General features: G+C 37.8%; 1 protein-coding gene and 1 long non-coding RNA gene across 4 annotated transcripts in view; one reads left to right on the forward strand and one right to left on the reverse strand.

Annotated features, from left to right (window-relative positions):
- The window catches only part of LOC141488453 (uncharacterized), an 83,267-nt gene that overhangs the window by 34,951 nt on the left and 35,782 nt on the right, over positions 1-12,534 (forward strand). The window lies entirely within an intron of this gene.
- CD58 (CD58 molecule) overlaps positions 1-12,534 on the reverse strand; it is a 75,634-nt gene that overhangs the window by 15,795 nt on the left and 47,305 nt on the right. Inside the window, exon 4 of one of the 3 annotated variants that reach the window (XM_074188532.1) lies at positions 3-11,675. The exons of the other annotated variants lie outside the window; for them this stretch is intronic. Within the exon in view, the coding sequence (XP_074044633.1) occupies positions 11,444-11,675 (232 nt within the window). The 3' untranslated portion in view covers positions 3-11,443. Of the gene's footprint in view, positions 1-2; positions 11,676-12,534 lie in introns of those variants that run through there. 3 annotated transcript variants of the gene reach the window in all.

Below are 12,534 nucleotides of genomic sequence, written 5' to 3' on the forward strand. Positions count from 1 at the left end.
GAAGAAAAGAAAATCAAGTAAGTTATATATCATGATATGTATTCCAAATACATTTTAAAATGCCATTTAAAAATGTGAGCAGGGAAAAGGACCTCCTATATGTACAAAAATATTTATAGCAGCTCTTTTTGTGGTGGCAAAGAACTAGAAATTGAGGGGATGTCCATCCACTGGGGAATGGTTAAAAAAAGTTGTTATATAAATGTGGAGGAATATTATTGCTCTATAAGAAATGATGAGAAAGTGGCTTTCAGAAAAACCTAGAAAGACTCACATGAACTGAGGCAAAGTGAAGTAAGCAGAACCAGAAAAAAAATGTGAGAAGCAGTGGGTAGTAGTAGAAAGAGAGAGCTAGTCATGGAGTGACTTCACTCAGATATCTCATGGCTATGGATTTGGGGAAAATCATTTAACCGCTCAATTCTCAATGATTCTCTATGACTGTAAATTGCACACAAAAGGAGCCAAATCTATTCCAGTGGAGCAAGTTTCCCCATCCAGGAGTCAATTACAGATTTTTCTATTTTTTCCTTATTTATTATAGATCCTTAGTCTTCCTTATAAACTCAAGAGTGTACATAAAGAGAATTCCCTTCTCTAAGCATCAGGAGGAAGAATTGTCTCTCTTGCATGATTTGGAATTTCCTTGGGCCAGAAAAGTTAGGTTGATAGTTCATGATATCTGGTCTCTGGAAAGAGTTTCTGTATCACTACTATCTGATAATCAGGCGGCCTACCTGTATACATAACCCAGATTCCTTGAATGGAAAACCAGCAATCTCCCTATCATATCATGCTATCTCTCTTGTATTTGTATTCCTAGTCTTTAACATAGTATTTGATATATAGCAAAGGCTGAATAATTGTTTTTTCATTCATTCATTCAATCATTCTTTCATTCAATCATTCATTCACAGGCTTGGTCTTTAAGCAATGAAATAAAATAAGGCACCAGTTACCTGGATAAATGTTATATTTTAAGCTACTGTCACTTGTTAATAATTCAAAATTGCTAAATTAATTTTCCAGATTGCCCAATTACTTGGTAGGGAAGAGAACAAAGGTAAAATGGATAGATTCTGAGACTAGGAACATTTCTAGAATGTGGGATGTTTCCCAGGCTATAACTGGGTTCTTTTATACAGGACAAGATCTTAAGAGTCTTGGTATTTCTTCTGTAGGTAAAAACAACTGAGCTTGGCACACAACAGGAATAAGATAGTTATATAGAAAGCCACCTCACCCCAGTGCTTCCTTGGGCCAGATAAACTCCTCCCTGATTTATTCCCTGTCCCTCCTTGCCATAAAAATCCAACTTGTCTACTTTCTACCATTCAACATAAATTTCAAACACACCTATGAAACCTAGATAGTGTCTGAAGTCACTCCCTACTCTGACTCTTAGGGCAAGCAAAGACCCTGTGCTAGGGATAATCCCTGCCTTCAAAGAACCTGTATTCTCCTGGGAGGGATATGATGTGGGGAATAAAACATTTTTTGGTTTTGTATGGGTGTGACTGGGGGAGGAAATCAGGGTTCAGTGACTTGCCCAGTAAGGGTCTGAGGCTGGATTTGAACTTAGTTCCTAACAATTTCAAAGCTGGTATGCTATCCACTGTGCCACCAAGTTGCCTCCCATGGACTTTTAAAAAAATTTATAATTATTTTTCAACTGTATAATTTTTCCTTTATAATTCATATTTTATTTCATGCATGTAAAAACATTCCAAGAAGAGATCTTGTTGTCATTTCATTAGCTTGCCAAAGGTGTCTAATGACACAAAAACAGATTAACACCATAGCATCCCAATTTGGAATTCTGCAATTCCAAAATTTACTGAAATGTCTATATTCTTTAACCCAAAGATTCCATTACTGGGCCTATACCCTAAGAAAGTCATTGATAAGAAGAAAATTTCCAAAAACTTCAAAATATTCATAATACTACTTTTTTGTGATAGTTAAGAATTAGAAACAAAGTAGATGCCTGTCAAATTGGGGAAAGGTGAAATGAAATGAACTGTGGTACATGTATATAACTAATTATTATGATGCTCTTAGAAAAGTACAGAAAGAGCTACATGAACAGATACAAAGGTGAGAAAGCAGAGCACAAAGTGAACAATTAATAAAGTACTTTTAATTATATTACTTTTTTAATTAATTAAATTAATATTTAATAAAACAATACACACAATGATTCTGGCAATGGAAACAAAACAAAGTAAAATAAAAAAACTGAATGTTGCAAGATTATAAAGAATAAGCATGGCTTGAAAAAATAGATCTATGAGAAGACAATCACAACCCACCCATCCAGGGACAGGTGAATTTAATTGGTGTTGCACATTGCACACATCTTCAGATTCCCCACCACCACCCTTCATCTTTTTCCTCTCCTTTTTTTTTGTCTTTTTAGAAAATAGTATTTTTTATATGGGATGATTCTCTAAGAGAGAGGGGGACATTATGGAAATATGGTAATATAAAAAAGACATAATAAAAACTCATCTGTTAAAAAAAGAGCATCACTTTTTATTTATGTGGCAAGGGATAACAATGGAGCATCTCTATTTCACTGGTAATTTGCAGTATCAAGCTATCTAAAGGAAGGCCTTCAGCATGTTGGGTGGTCCCACCATGGAGATGTCTAGGAGGACTTGGAAAGAGTATAAGTATCAGCACAGCATGAGAGATAAAAAGATAGCACCCCACCACTGTCCCAGCCCTAGGAAGATTTGGATGCTAGTCGTCCTCTGTTCTTTTCAATGCCCAAAGCAAGCAGCTCTCTAAAACTCTAAGTTGAAGAGAAGGCCATGATCTGAATTGGTAAAAGGGGTTTTCTCACTGGGATTTTCACATAACAGTGAAATCACAGGGTCAGAAAAAAATGAATAAAAGTAGCACAGGGCGGCAGGTATATATATATATATAGACACACACATATACATATATGTGTGTGTGTTGAGATTTAAAGGGAATACTCAGATCAATGATAACATCTACAAAAATCTTATTATATTATACAGAATTTAATACAGTATTACTTATATGATATCATAATTCATGTTCCTTGTGTGTAGCTTAGTGTACAGTACACTGAGCCTATAGTCAGGATAATCTAATTTCAAATCCTGCCTCTGACACTTAGCTGTGTGACCTTGGGAAAATCATTTAACTTGTCTGTCCCAGTTCTCTCAGTTGTCAACAGGTGTAATACTTCCATGGGGTTGTTGTGCAGATCAAATGGAAAACACATAAAGCGCTTTGCTAATATTAGAATACACTATAAATGTCAACTGTTATTATTGCTTTTATTAGTAGTATATATGCCAACAAAAAGATTGATATTCCAAATACTGGCACAATGTTTTCTGAATCCCATTACTTACCAATGCCAGATAACTCTTATTAAAATATGTACATATAACTGCAAAGTTTCAGATCCCATTTCTCCCAAGCTGGATTTTCAGATTATTCTAGATCTCAAAAGACTCTCATTCTTTCAGAGACACACCTTAATCTTTTTTTTTTCACACCTTAATCTTCTAGGGAAAATAACAATCTTAATCACAGCCTGGTTCAGGATCCACCTGGAAAAGAAACAGTCTATGGGCTGGCTTCATGCCTAAAAGATGAAATAATTAACCTATTCATAAGTGTTTATAATTAATTAATGCAATTCATTTCTCATTAAGAAGAGAGTTACATGCATAACTCTCACAGAAATGCCTGAATTAACCTATTTAAAGGTATTGCAATTCAGATTGAGGGCAAAGTAGTTTCTCTCATCCATATGAACAATCCTTTAGTACAGTGAGATGGGAAACAATAACAGAATTAGCATCTCTGACAGTACAGGTTTTCTCACTGTTTACTCCTTTAAGCACTGCTGTAAAGTGAAAAGAGTTTGATTAGGATTCAGAGAAACTAGTTTCGAGTCTAATCTCTACCTCTTACTATCTGTATGATCTTGAAAAAGTCACAGAACTTCTCTGGGTCTCAGTTTCCTCATCTGCAAAAGGTGGGGCTGAACCAGATGACCTCTAAGTTCCTTTACTTCCCACCCTACTCCTGCCTAAAATGCTCTCCTTCCTCTACTCTGACTACTGACTGACCTTCCTGATTTCCTTTAAATCCCAACTAACATCTAACCTTTTAGAGGAAACCTTCCCCACCCCCACCCTTAATTCCAGTGCTTTTCCTCTTATTATTTCCTACCTATTCTGTATGTAATTTGTATATATTTGTTTGCATGTTGTCTCTTCCATGAAATCAAAATCTCCTTGTGGACAGGGACTGTCTTTTGCTGCTTTTTTGTATCCTCCCAGTCCTTAGCACATAGTAGGCTCTTAAGAAATGCAAATTCTTCACCACTTTATGAAGTGTAGACATGTCAAACTCTAATAGAAATGGATTGTTGCAGGTCACTGACTTAGAAAAGCAGAAATTAACTTTATGATGCACTGTGTCTTTATTTTCATTCATTCAAAATTCATTTCATTATTTATTCCACATTTGCAGCACTCATATGCTAGCAAGTTTGGTACCTCTGGTCTAAACTAACAATAAACAAGAAATCAAATTCTGATTTATAGTTTTGCTAATTTCCCAGGTATAAATGCTCACAATGCAAATTTAACAATCAGCTCATTCTGGGTATGATAGCTTCCATACACCCCAGTATGGTTGGCCCAGAAAGGCATTTAAAGAGGTCCTGAATAGACAGATAATGGGAATTTTGACAAACAAAGCAAGTCATAGTCATATGTGAAGTAGGAAGTTGCCTTACATGATATAATTTCTAATCCCTTTTATTTTTTTAAGGTTTTTTTTTTGTAAGGCAAATGGCGTTAAGTGGCTTGCCCAAGGCCACACAGCTAGGTAATTATTAAGTGTCTGAGACCAGATTTGAACCCAGGTACTCCTGACTCCAGGGTGGGTGCTTTATCCACTGCGCCACCTAGCAGCCCCCTACATGAAATAATTTGAAAGATCCTGAGATTTCTCCACAGAAAATCTAAAACTCTCTCTGCTAAAATTCTATCCTGAGAGTCATTTGTTGAATAATCATTTAATTTAAAAATAAATACATAGTCTTTAGAGGATTAATTCTCCCTCTTTCTGTTAATGACATTGCCATTCCATTCTTCCATTACCCAAGTCTGACATCTCGAGAGTCAGAGAGTCATGTGGACTACTCCTTTATTGCCCACAGACAAAAAAGTCTCTGGTCTATCCTGCCTTGTTCTTGCTAAATCTGTTCTGTGTAAACAATGTTTTCTCAAATATCTCTCTAGCTTAACACATGGTTAGTCAAAGTCCAGCAAGTCCCACACCTTAATTTTATATGTGATGATATGTGATTCTAACCTCAGACACATGTGTGATGTAGGACAAGTCACTAAGTTGCTCTCTGCCTCAGTTTCCAGATCTGTAAACCCCTACCTCCCAGGACTGTTGTGAGGATCAAATGAAATAATATTTAAAAAGCACTTAGCATCATGCCAGACTCATAGTAGGTGCTTAAGAAATATTTATTTCCTTCCTTCTTTCTTAACACCCTCTCCTCTTTCAGATCCTCTTCCACTACTCTCTCTGGGTTTTCTGATTATTTAAACAACAAAAGACTTCAGAGAAATGCCAAGACCACACAGTCAGAGTGACAGATTCAGTCCTGGTATCTTCCCTCAAAGAAGGAAGAGGGCTCCCTCCACTCCATCAAGCTGCGTGACTGTTATTTTAGAACCATTAAGCTTCTTCTAACCATTTCCTTCCTTCTTTACTTTTAATTCCAAAGTTAAACATTTAAGCAGTGATGGGTTTTCCATCCTGGCACCCCTTCTTTAACTTCCACTTGACAGACTGAAGCTAGAATCAATGAGGAAATTTTCTTTTTTTTTTTTAGGTTTTTTTTGCAAGGCAATGGGGTTAAGTGGCTTGCCCAAGGCCACACAGCTAGAAAATTATTAAGTGTCTGAGGCTGGATTTGAACTCAGGTACTCCTGACTCCAGGGCCGGTGCTCTATCCACTTTGCCACCTTTCCACCCAGGAAATTTTCAATGTGAGTGTTTACACTTGAAAAATGAACAAATCAAAAAAAACATAAAAAAAGAAAAAGTAAAAAGAAAAGAAAAATGAACAAATCTTGATTTGTTGAAGCCTTGATTTGTTCTTTTGTTGATTGCTTAGACTTTATTTTTTTTTTATTTTTATTTTTTGCAAGGCAATGGGGTTAAGTGGCTTGCCCAAGGCCACACAGCTAGGTAGTTATTAAGTTGTCTGAGGTCAAATTTGAACTCAGGTCCTCCTGACTCCAAGGCCAGTGCTCTATCCACTGTGCCACCTAGCTGCCCCGATGACCTAGACTTTAGAAAGTGACCAGAGAAAATGTTAATAATGATGCAAATTAAACTTAAAAGTGAATCCTGCATACAGGTTGTTTGTTGTTTTTGGAGAGCCTTTAGTTAAACATTTACTAGAGCACTACTGGGTAAGTCCCAGTCCTTACTCCTTTGAAATGCTATAAGACATTTCCAAAAATTGTACTGGCTGGCTTAACTACAAATCTGTTATCTCATTTGATTGAGCTCTCAAGAATGAGAGGAAGCAATACCTTTATTTACCTTGCATTGGTTTCCTTCCTCCTGCTTACTCATTGCCCTTATTCTAAAAACAACAAACAATCTTCTTCTTGACAATTTCTATAAATTTTCAATTTTTGAAATTTCTATGGTCAGCTCCTTCCATTTTCTTTTTTGTTGTTGTTGTTTCCTTTAGTTTTTGCAAGGCAATGGGGTTAAGTGACTTGCCCAAGGTCATACTGTTAGGTAATTAGTGTCTGCCCCTCTACTTTCTAATCATCAGCTCACTCATGTCTAAATCCTTAGAAATTCAATTTCTGTCTGGAACACTCTTCTTCAACTGTTTTCACCAACATTACTATAAACGATTCCTAATTATCAAGAGACAAATGGCTCATTGCATTCTTCATCTTTCATCTGACACTCCTCCATTTTCTCTTGCACCCCAATTTCTCTCATAGTAGAAATTGCTCTTTTGGGTATGGATTGGCTTAGATGGAGTTCTCTCTGAGGTCTCTCCTCAGATAGTCTGTGATTGAGTATGATATAACCTGTTTTGTGTTTTCAAGAGAATGAAGAAAAAGGTTACAGGAACCAAGGAAGCTAAGAAACTGGGAAGTCAAGTTTGGAAGAGAAAAGGGACTGAGGTATTGCACATATGGGGAGGAAGGGATGACAACATCAAGGATACTGTAGATGGATGGAGAGAGAGAGGCAGACAGAGAGAAAAACACAGAAAGGGTATTTATTAGATGTCTACTGATAGTGATGATGATGTCTGGCCTTCATTCTCGAAGAACAACATGGCATCAGGGAAGTGATGGCATGACAATCAAATTGAGTGCGGTGGGGCTGAGCTTAGTCACCAGCCCTTCTCCTTTGGAGCCATCTGGGTTCAGTTTTCAGATGTGAATCAGGATGACTAGATATGACCCTGAATGTGAGATAATCAGTTAGCTGAGTTGCCCAAGGTCACACAGGAAGAGGGACTCATTTAGCTTGGCCACAGAAGGTAGAACTAGAAGCACTGGGCAGAAGTTTCAGAGTAGAAGATGTGGTCTCTCTGTAAATTTCTTCAGTGTTCCTCAAGTGTATGAGGCCAAATTTGATCTCGGGTCCTCCTGACTCCAGGGTCAGTGCTCTATCCATCGTACCTTCTAGTTGTCCTCCAAGGTGGTACCATAGTGCTTAGAGTGCTGGGCCTACAGTTAGGAAGATTCCTTTTCATCTGGCCTCAGACACTTATTAGCTATATGACCCTGGGCAAGTCACTTAACCCTGCTGACTTTGTTTTCCTCATCTGTCAAATGAGCTGGAGAAGGAAATGGCAAACCAGACTGATATCTTGAACCCAATGTAAAGAGTAATGAGGAGTTGGAGATAACTGAACAACAAATATACAAAGCAATGTGATAAGCTGGGGAGATAAAGGAAAGGAAAGCAAGGTACAAGGAGAGGATAAAATATAATTTAAAGGCAAGGCAGTTACTGAGTTATGGTGACAGAGGAAAGAGGATGCCAACTCTTCCTTCTGGCTCTGGGTTTTAAGAGGCAACCAACCATGGAAAGATGACAAGAAATGTGGTTGTCATTAGGAGAAAGTGCAGTTCCCTTTGGTATTAGATAAAAAAGGAAAAGAGAACTGGGATCAATCACAGGATCATGGTTTTAGAGCTGAAATGAAAGAGAAAGAATAAGCATCTCTATAGTGTCTTTTATTATTATTATGTTATAAGTACTTACACTGGGCTAACTACACATAGCAAATATTATCTCTTTGGATTCTCACAACAACCTTGTGAGACAGGTGAAATCATCATCCTCATTTTACAATTGAGATAACTGAAGCTAACAGAGTTAAGTAATTTGCCCAAGGTCATACAGCTAGTCAGTATCTGAGGTTGGATTTGAACTCAACTCTTCCAGATTCTAGGTCCAACCCTTTATCTGCTGAATCACTTAACTGTCTATAAATGAACCTGGGAGGTCAAGTCCACCTCTCACCTTCTGACAAAAAAAAGGGACTTGCCCCACATATGAAGTGATAGAGCCAGAATTCAAATTCAGGTCCTCAGCTGCTAAAACCATCACCTTAGCAGGAGAAGGTTCTCATGGAAAAGGAGGGCAGAGGAAGACAGTAACTGGGGAAGGCTAGGTTGTTTACAGATGAGAAAACTGAGGACAGCCCCAAATTACACAATAAATAAGTGATCAGATGAAGGATTTATCATACCTCCAACTCCAAAACCATTGTTTTTTTCACTTTTTTAGGCTACCTCTTGTCAGTCTCTTTAAATTTCCTAGGTTTTTTTTCCCCTTGGTATTCACTGGACCACCTGGCTGCCATGAGTCATGAAGATGAGGGACTCTTTCTGCATGACCATAGAAGGCAGAACTGGTAGAGGTTTCAGAGAAGATGTGGTCCCTCTGTAAGGAAACTTCCTCAATGTTTCTGCTTCAAAGTGCCACATGTTACCAGAAAAAGAAGTCAGTTTTCCATTTCAGCTGTTCAGTTGTGTCCAGCTCTTTATGACCTCACCTGAGGATTTGGGGCAGAAATTACTAGAGTGGTTTTGCCATTTTCTTTTTCTAGTTCGTTTGACAGCTTAGGAAACTGAGGCAAATAGAGTGAAGTGACTTGCCAGCCCTGGGCAAGTTTCCTCATCTGTCAAATGAACTGGAGAAGGAAATAACAAACCAGTCTGGCATCTTAAACCCAAAATGGGGTCATGAAGAGTTAGGCACAATTGAAATAACTGAACAACAAATATGCCAAGCTTGGGAGATAAAGAAAAAGCAGAAAGGCACAAGGAGTGGACAGCTAACAAGCATTTGAGGTTGGATTTGAACTCATTAAGATGAATCTTCCTGGGGCGGCTAGTGGATAGTGGATAGTGGATAGGTAGTGGATAAAGCACTGGCTTTATCCTGGGTTCAAATCTGGTCTCAGACACTTAATAATTACCTAGCTGTGTTGCCTTGGGCAAGCCATTTAACCCCATTTGCCTTGCAAAAACCTAAAAAGAAAAGATGAATCTTCCTGATTCCAGGCCTGGCACTTTATACACATGGTACTACCCATCTGCCCCAGCTTTCCTAAGACTGAAGATCTTAAAATGGAAGCTGGATGATCTCTTGAAAAGGATGTATATTGTAGAGGGACTTCTAATCAAGGTTGGACCAGACCACTGGAGACCATGTCCCAATGGGGTAGATCTCCATGCCTTCTTTTCTCTCTCCTCTGACTCTGAGTTTCCTTTATTTCCATCAACACTTTGTTCAAATTTCACCTTGGGTAGAAGGTCTGATTTGGCCCTCAGCTGCCACTGCCTTCCTTTTACGGATTCACTCCCATCTTCTCTTCATATATTTGTATGGTATCTCTTTGTTTTGAATGTCAGCTCTTTTGAGGCAAGGACAACAGTTTTGGGGTTTGGGGTTGTTTGTTTTGGTTTCTTTGTTGCTTTTCTTTGCATCCTCTGAATTTAGCACACATTCACCACTCAATAAAAACTTGTTAACTGGCTAAAAGGACTGAACATCCCCTTAAGTCCCCCCATTTTTTTGTTTTTTTTGCAAGGCAATGGGGTTAAGTGGCTTTCCCAAAGTCACACAAAGCTAGGTTATTATTAAGTGTCTGAGGTCACATTTGAACTCAGGTCCTTCTGATTCTAGGACTGGTGTTCTATCCACTGTGCCACTTAGATGCCCTCAAAACCTTCTTACACTGAAATAATGGAATTCATAATCGAGGCAGGGGTTTAATCTTCTCTCTAACTTGTTCTGGCTTAAAGGAATTTAGACTGATGCCTACTCTTCACTTAGCAACACTGGTTCATCACCACAAAATATTTTTTTCTTGTTAAGTATTAATTCGAATTCCTAGAAGAAATAGAGCAAGAACTAACAACTGATTTATTTGTATTACAAAAAAAGCTAAGCTTACACCCACTTCTTAGAAGTTCCTTGGTATAAGGGTAGATTTTCCCAAATGCCCAACTTATAAGAAGAAATAACCATAGTCAAGAAATGGCAACAAGCCACCAGGTTAATTTTTTACATAGCCTCCAGCTATGACCTGATTGAGAATAGTACATCTGATACTGAAACTGGCAGAAATACCTTTGCCAAAGTCAGAATCTTCTTCCTCACTATGCCCAGTTTTCTTCCCATTTCCCCCCCTCCCTCAGCCCCATCACCAAGAAGACCCTTGGTCTTCTCTGACTCTAAGTTTCCTTCACTTCCATTAACACTTTGTTCAAATTTCACCTTGGGTAGAAGGTCTGCCACTGCCTTCCTTTTACAGATTCCCTCCCATGTCCTTCACATATTTATCTGCTATCTCTTTCTTTTAAATGCCAGCTCCTTTGAGGCAAGGACAACAATTTTGGGGTTTGGGGCTTGGAGTTTGATTTAAAGCACGTATAATGGAACACAGAACAAGAAGTGGCTGAAGAGGAAGTGTCCTTAAGGGTTATGTCCTTTTACGGTGAGTCATTTGTAGAAAAGAGCTAATATGTGTCTTGCTAACACATGACGACTGAGCACAGACTCAGTTTGCCATTTGAAAGTAAGAAACATGAATTTAGAAAGTATTACAATATCACTGGATGAAAAAAAAATAGTTTGGGGCCAGAAGGGCTGATCCCTCTGATGTGAAGAGGCCCAACAGGTTCCTTGGTATATCTGTTAAAAAATAGAACATAACAGCTACAGAAAGTTTTTGATTCATCATGAGAAATGTTGAGAAATATTGAAGAAAGAAGCAAATGTTAATTTACAAAAATATAGCAATTAAGGGGATGCCCATCAATTAGGGAATGTCTGAACAAGTTGTGGTATATGAATGTAATGAATACTATTGTTCTAAAGGAAATGATGAACAGGCAGATTTCAGAAAAGCAGGGAAAGACTTAAATGAACTAAGTGAAGTGAAAACCCATAAAACATTGTATGCGGTAAACAGCAACATTGTGTGAGGAACAACAATGGTAGACTTAGCTTTTCTCAGCAATACAGCGATCAGAGACAATTCTAAAGATCTTGTGATAGAACGTGCCATCCACATCCAGATGAAAAATCTATGTAATCTGAAACCGATCAAAGCATACTATTTTTACTTTTCCAAATTTGAATTTTTGTTTTTTATTTCTTATGGGTTTTCCCCTTTGTTCTGATTTTTCTTTCCCAACATGACTAATATGAAAATATTTAACATGATTGTACATGTGTAAAAATAAGAAACAAATATTAAAATTGCTCTTAACCATAACTGAGAAAAATAAAATACTAAATAAAAATGAGGCAAAAAAGGTAATGTTGATGAAATATGGAGTGGGCAGGAGCTTTCCCATTACTGTAGGTATTCAAGCAGAGGGTAGATGATTGCTTGCCAGGAAGACAGTGGAGGAAACTTCTTTACTGGATAAGAGGTGGGATTAAACTTCTGTAATCCCTTTGAGTCCTGAAATTTTCAGAATGAAGATGATTTCTCATTCCAGTATGTCTTAGACTAGTTGGTCTCTGAGGTGCCTCTGAGATTTTGCAATCTATTTTATAGTGAAGTCATGCCTAATAATTTCACCACTAGCAGTAGGGTGACATAGTAAATGGGTTTGTGGCTTTGAAGTCAGGATGATCCAGGTCTTGCCTTAGTGAGAAACTTAGTGACCCTGAGCAAATCAATTAATTTCTGTGCAGATTTCTATACAAATTTCTCAATGTGTAAAATGAGGAGGTTGGATTTGATAACCTCTAAGGGCCTTTCCAGTTCTAAATGGATAATCCTTAACTAATAACAGGTAACAGTTTTTTTTTAAATCACTTTAAGGTTTGCAATATGTTTTACTCCATGTATAGTTACCTCACTTGGCCCTCAGAATAGCTCTGTGACATAGGAACTATTATTACTCCCATTTTACAGATGAGATTGAGGTCTAGAGAAGTTAA

The sequence above is a fragment of the Macrotis lagotis genome, chromosome 5, assembly GCF_037893015.1.
Source record: "Macrotis lagotis isolate mMagLag1 chromosome 5, bilby.v1.9.chrom.fasta, whole genome shotgun sequence".
NCBI lineage: Eukaryota > Metazoa > Chordata > Mammalia > Peramelemorphia > Peramelidae > Macrotis > Macrotis lagotis.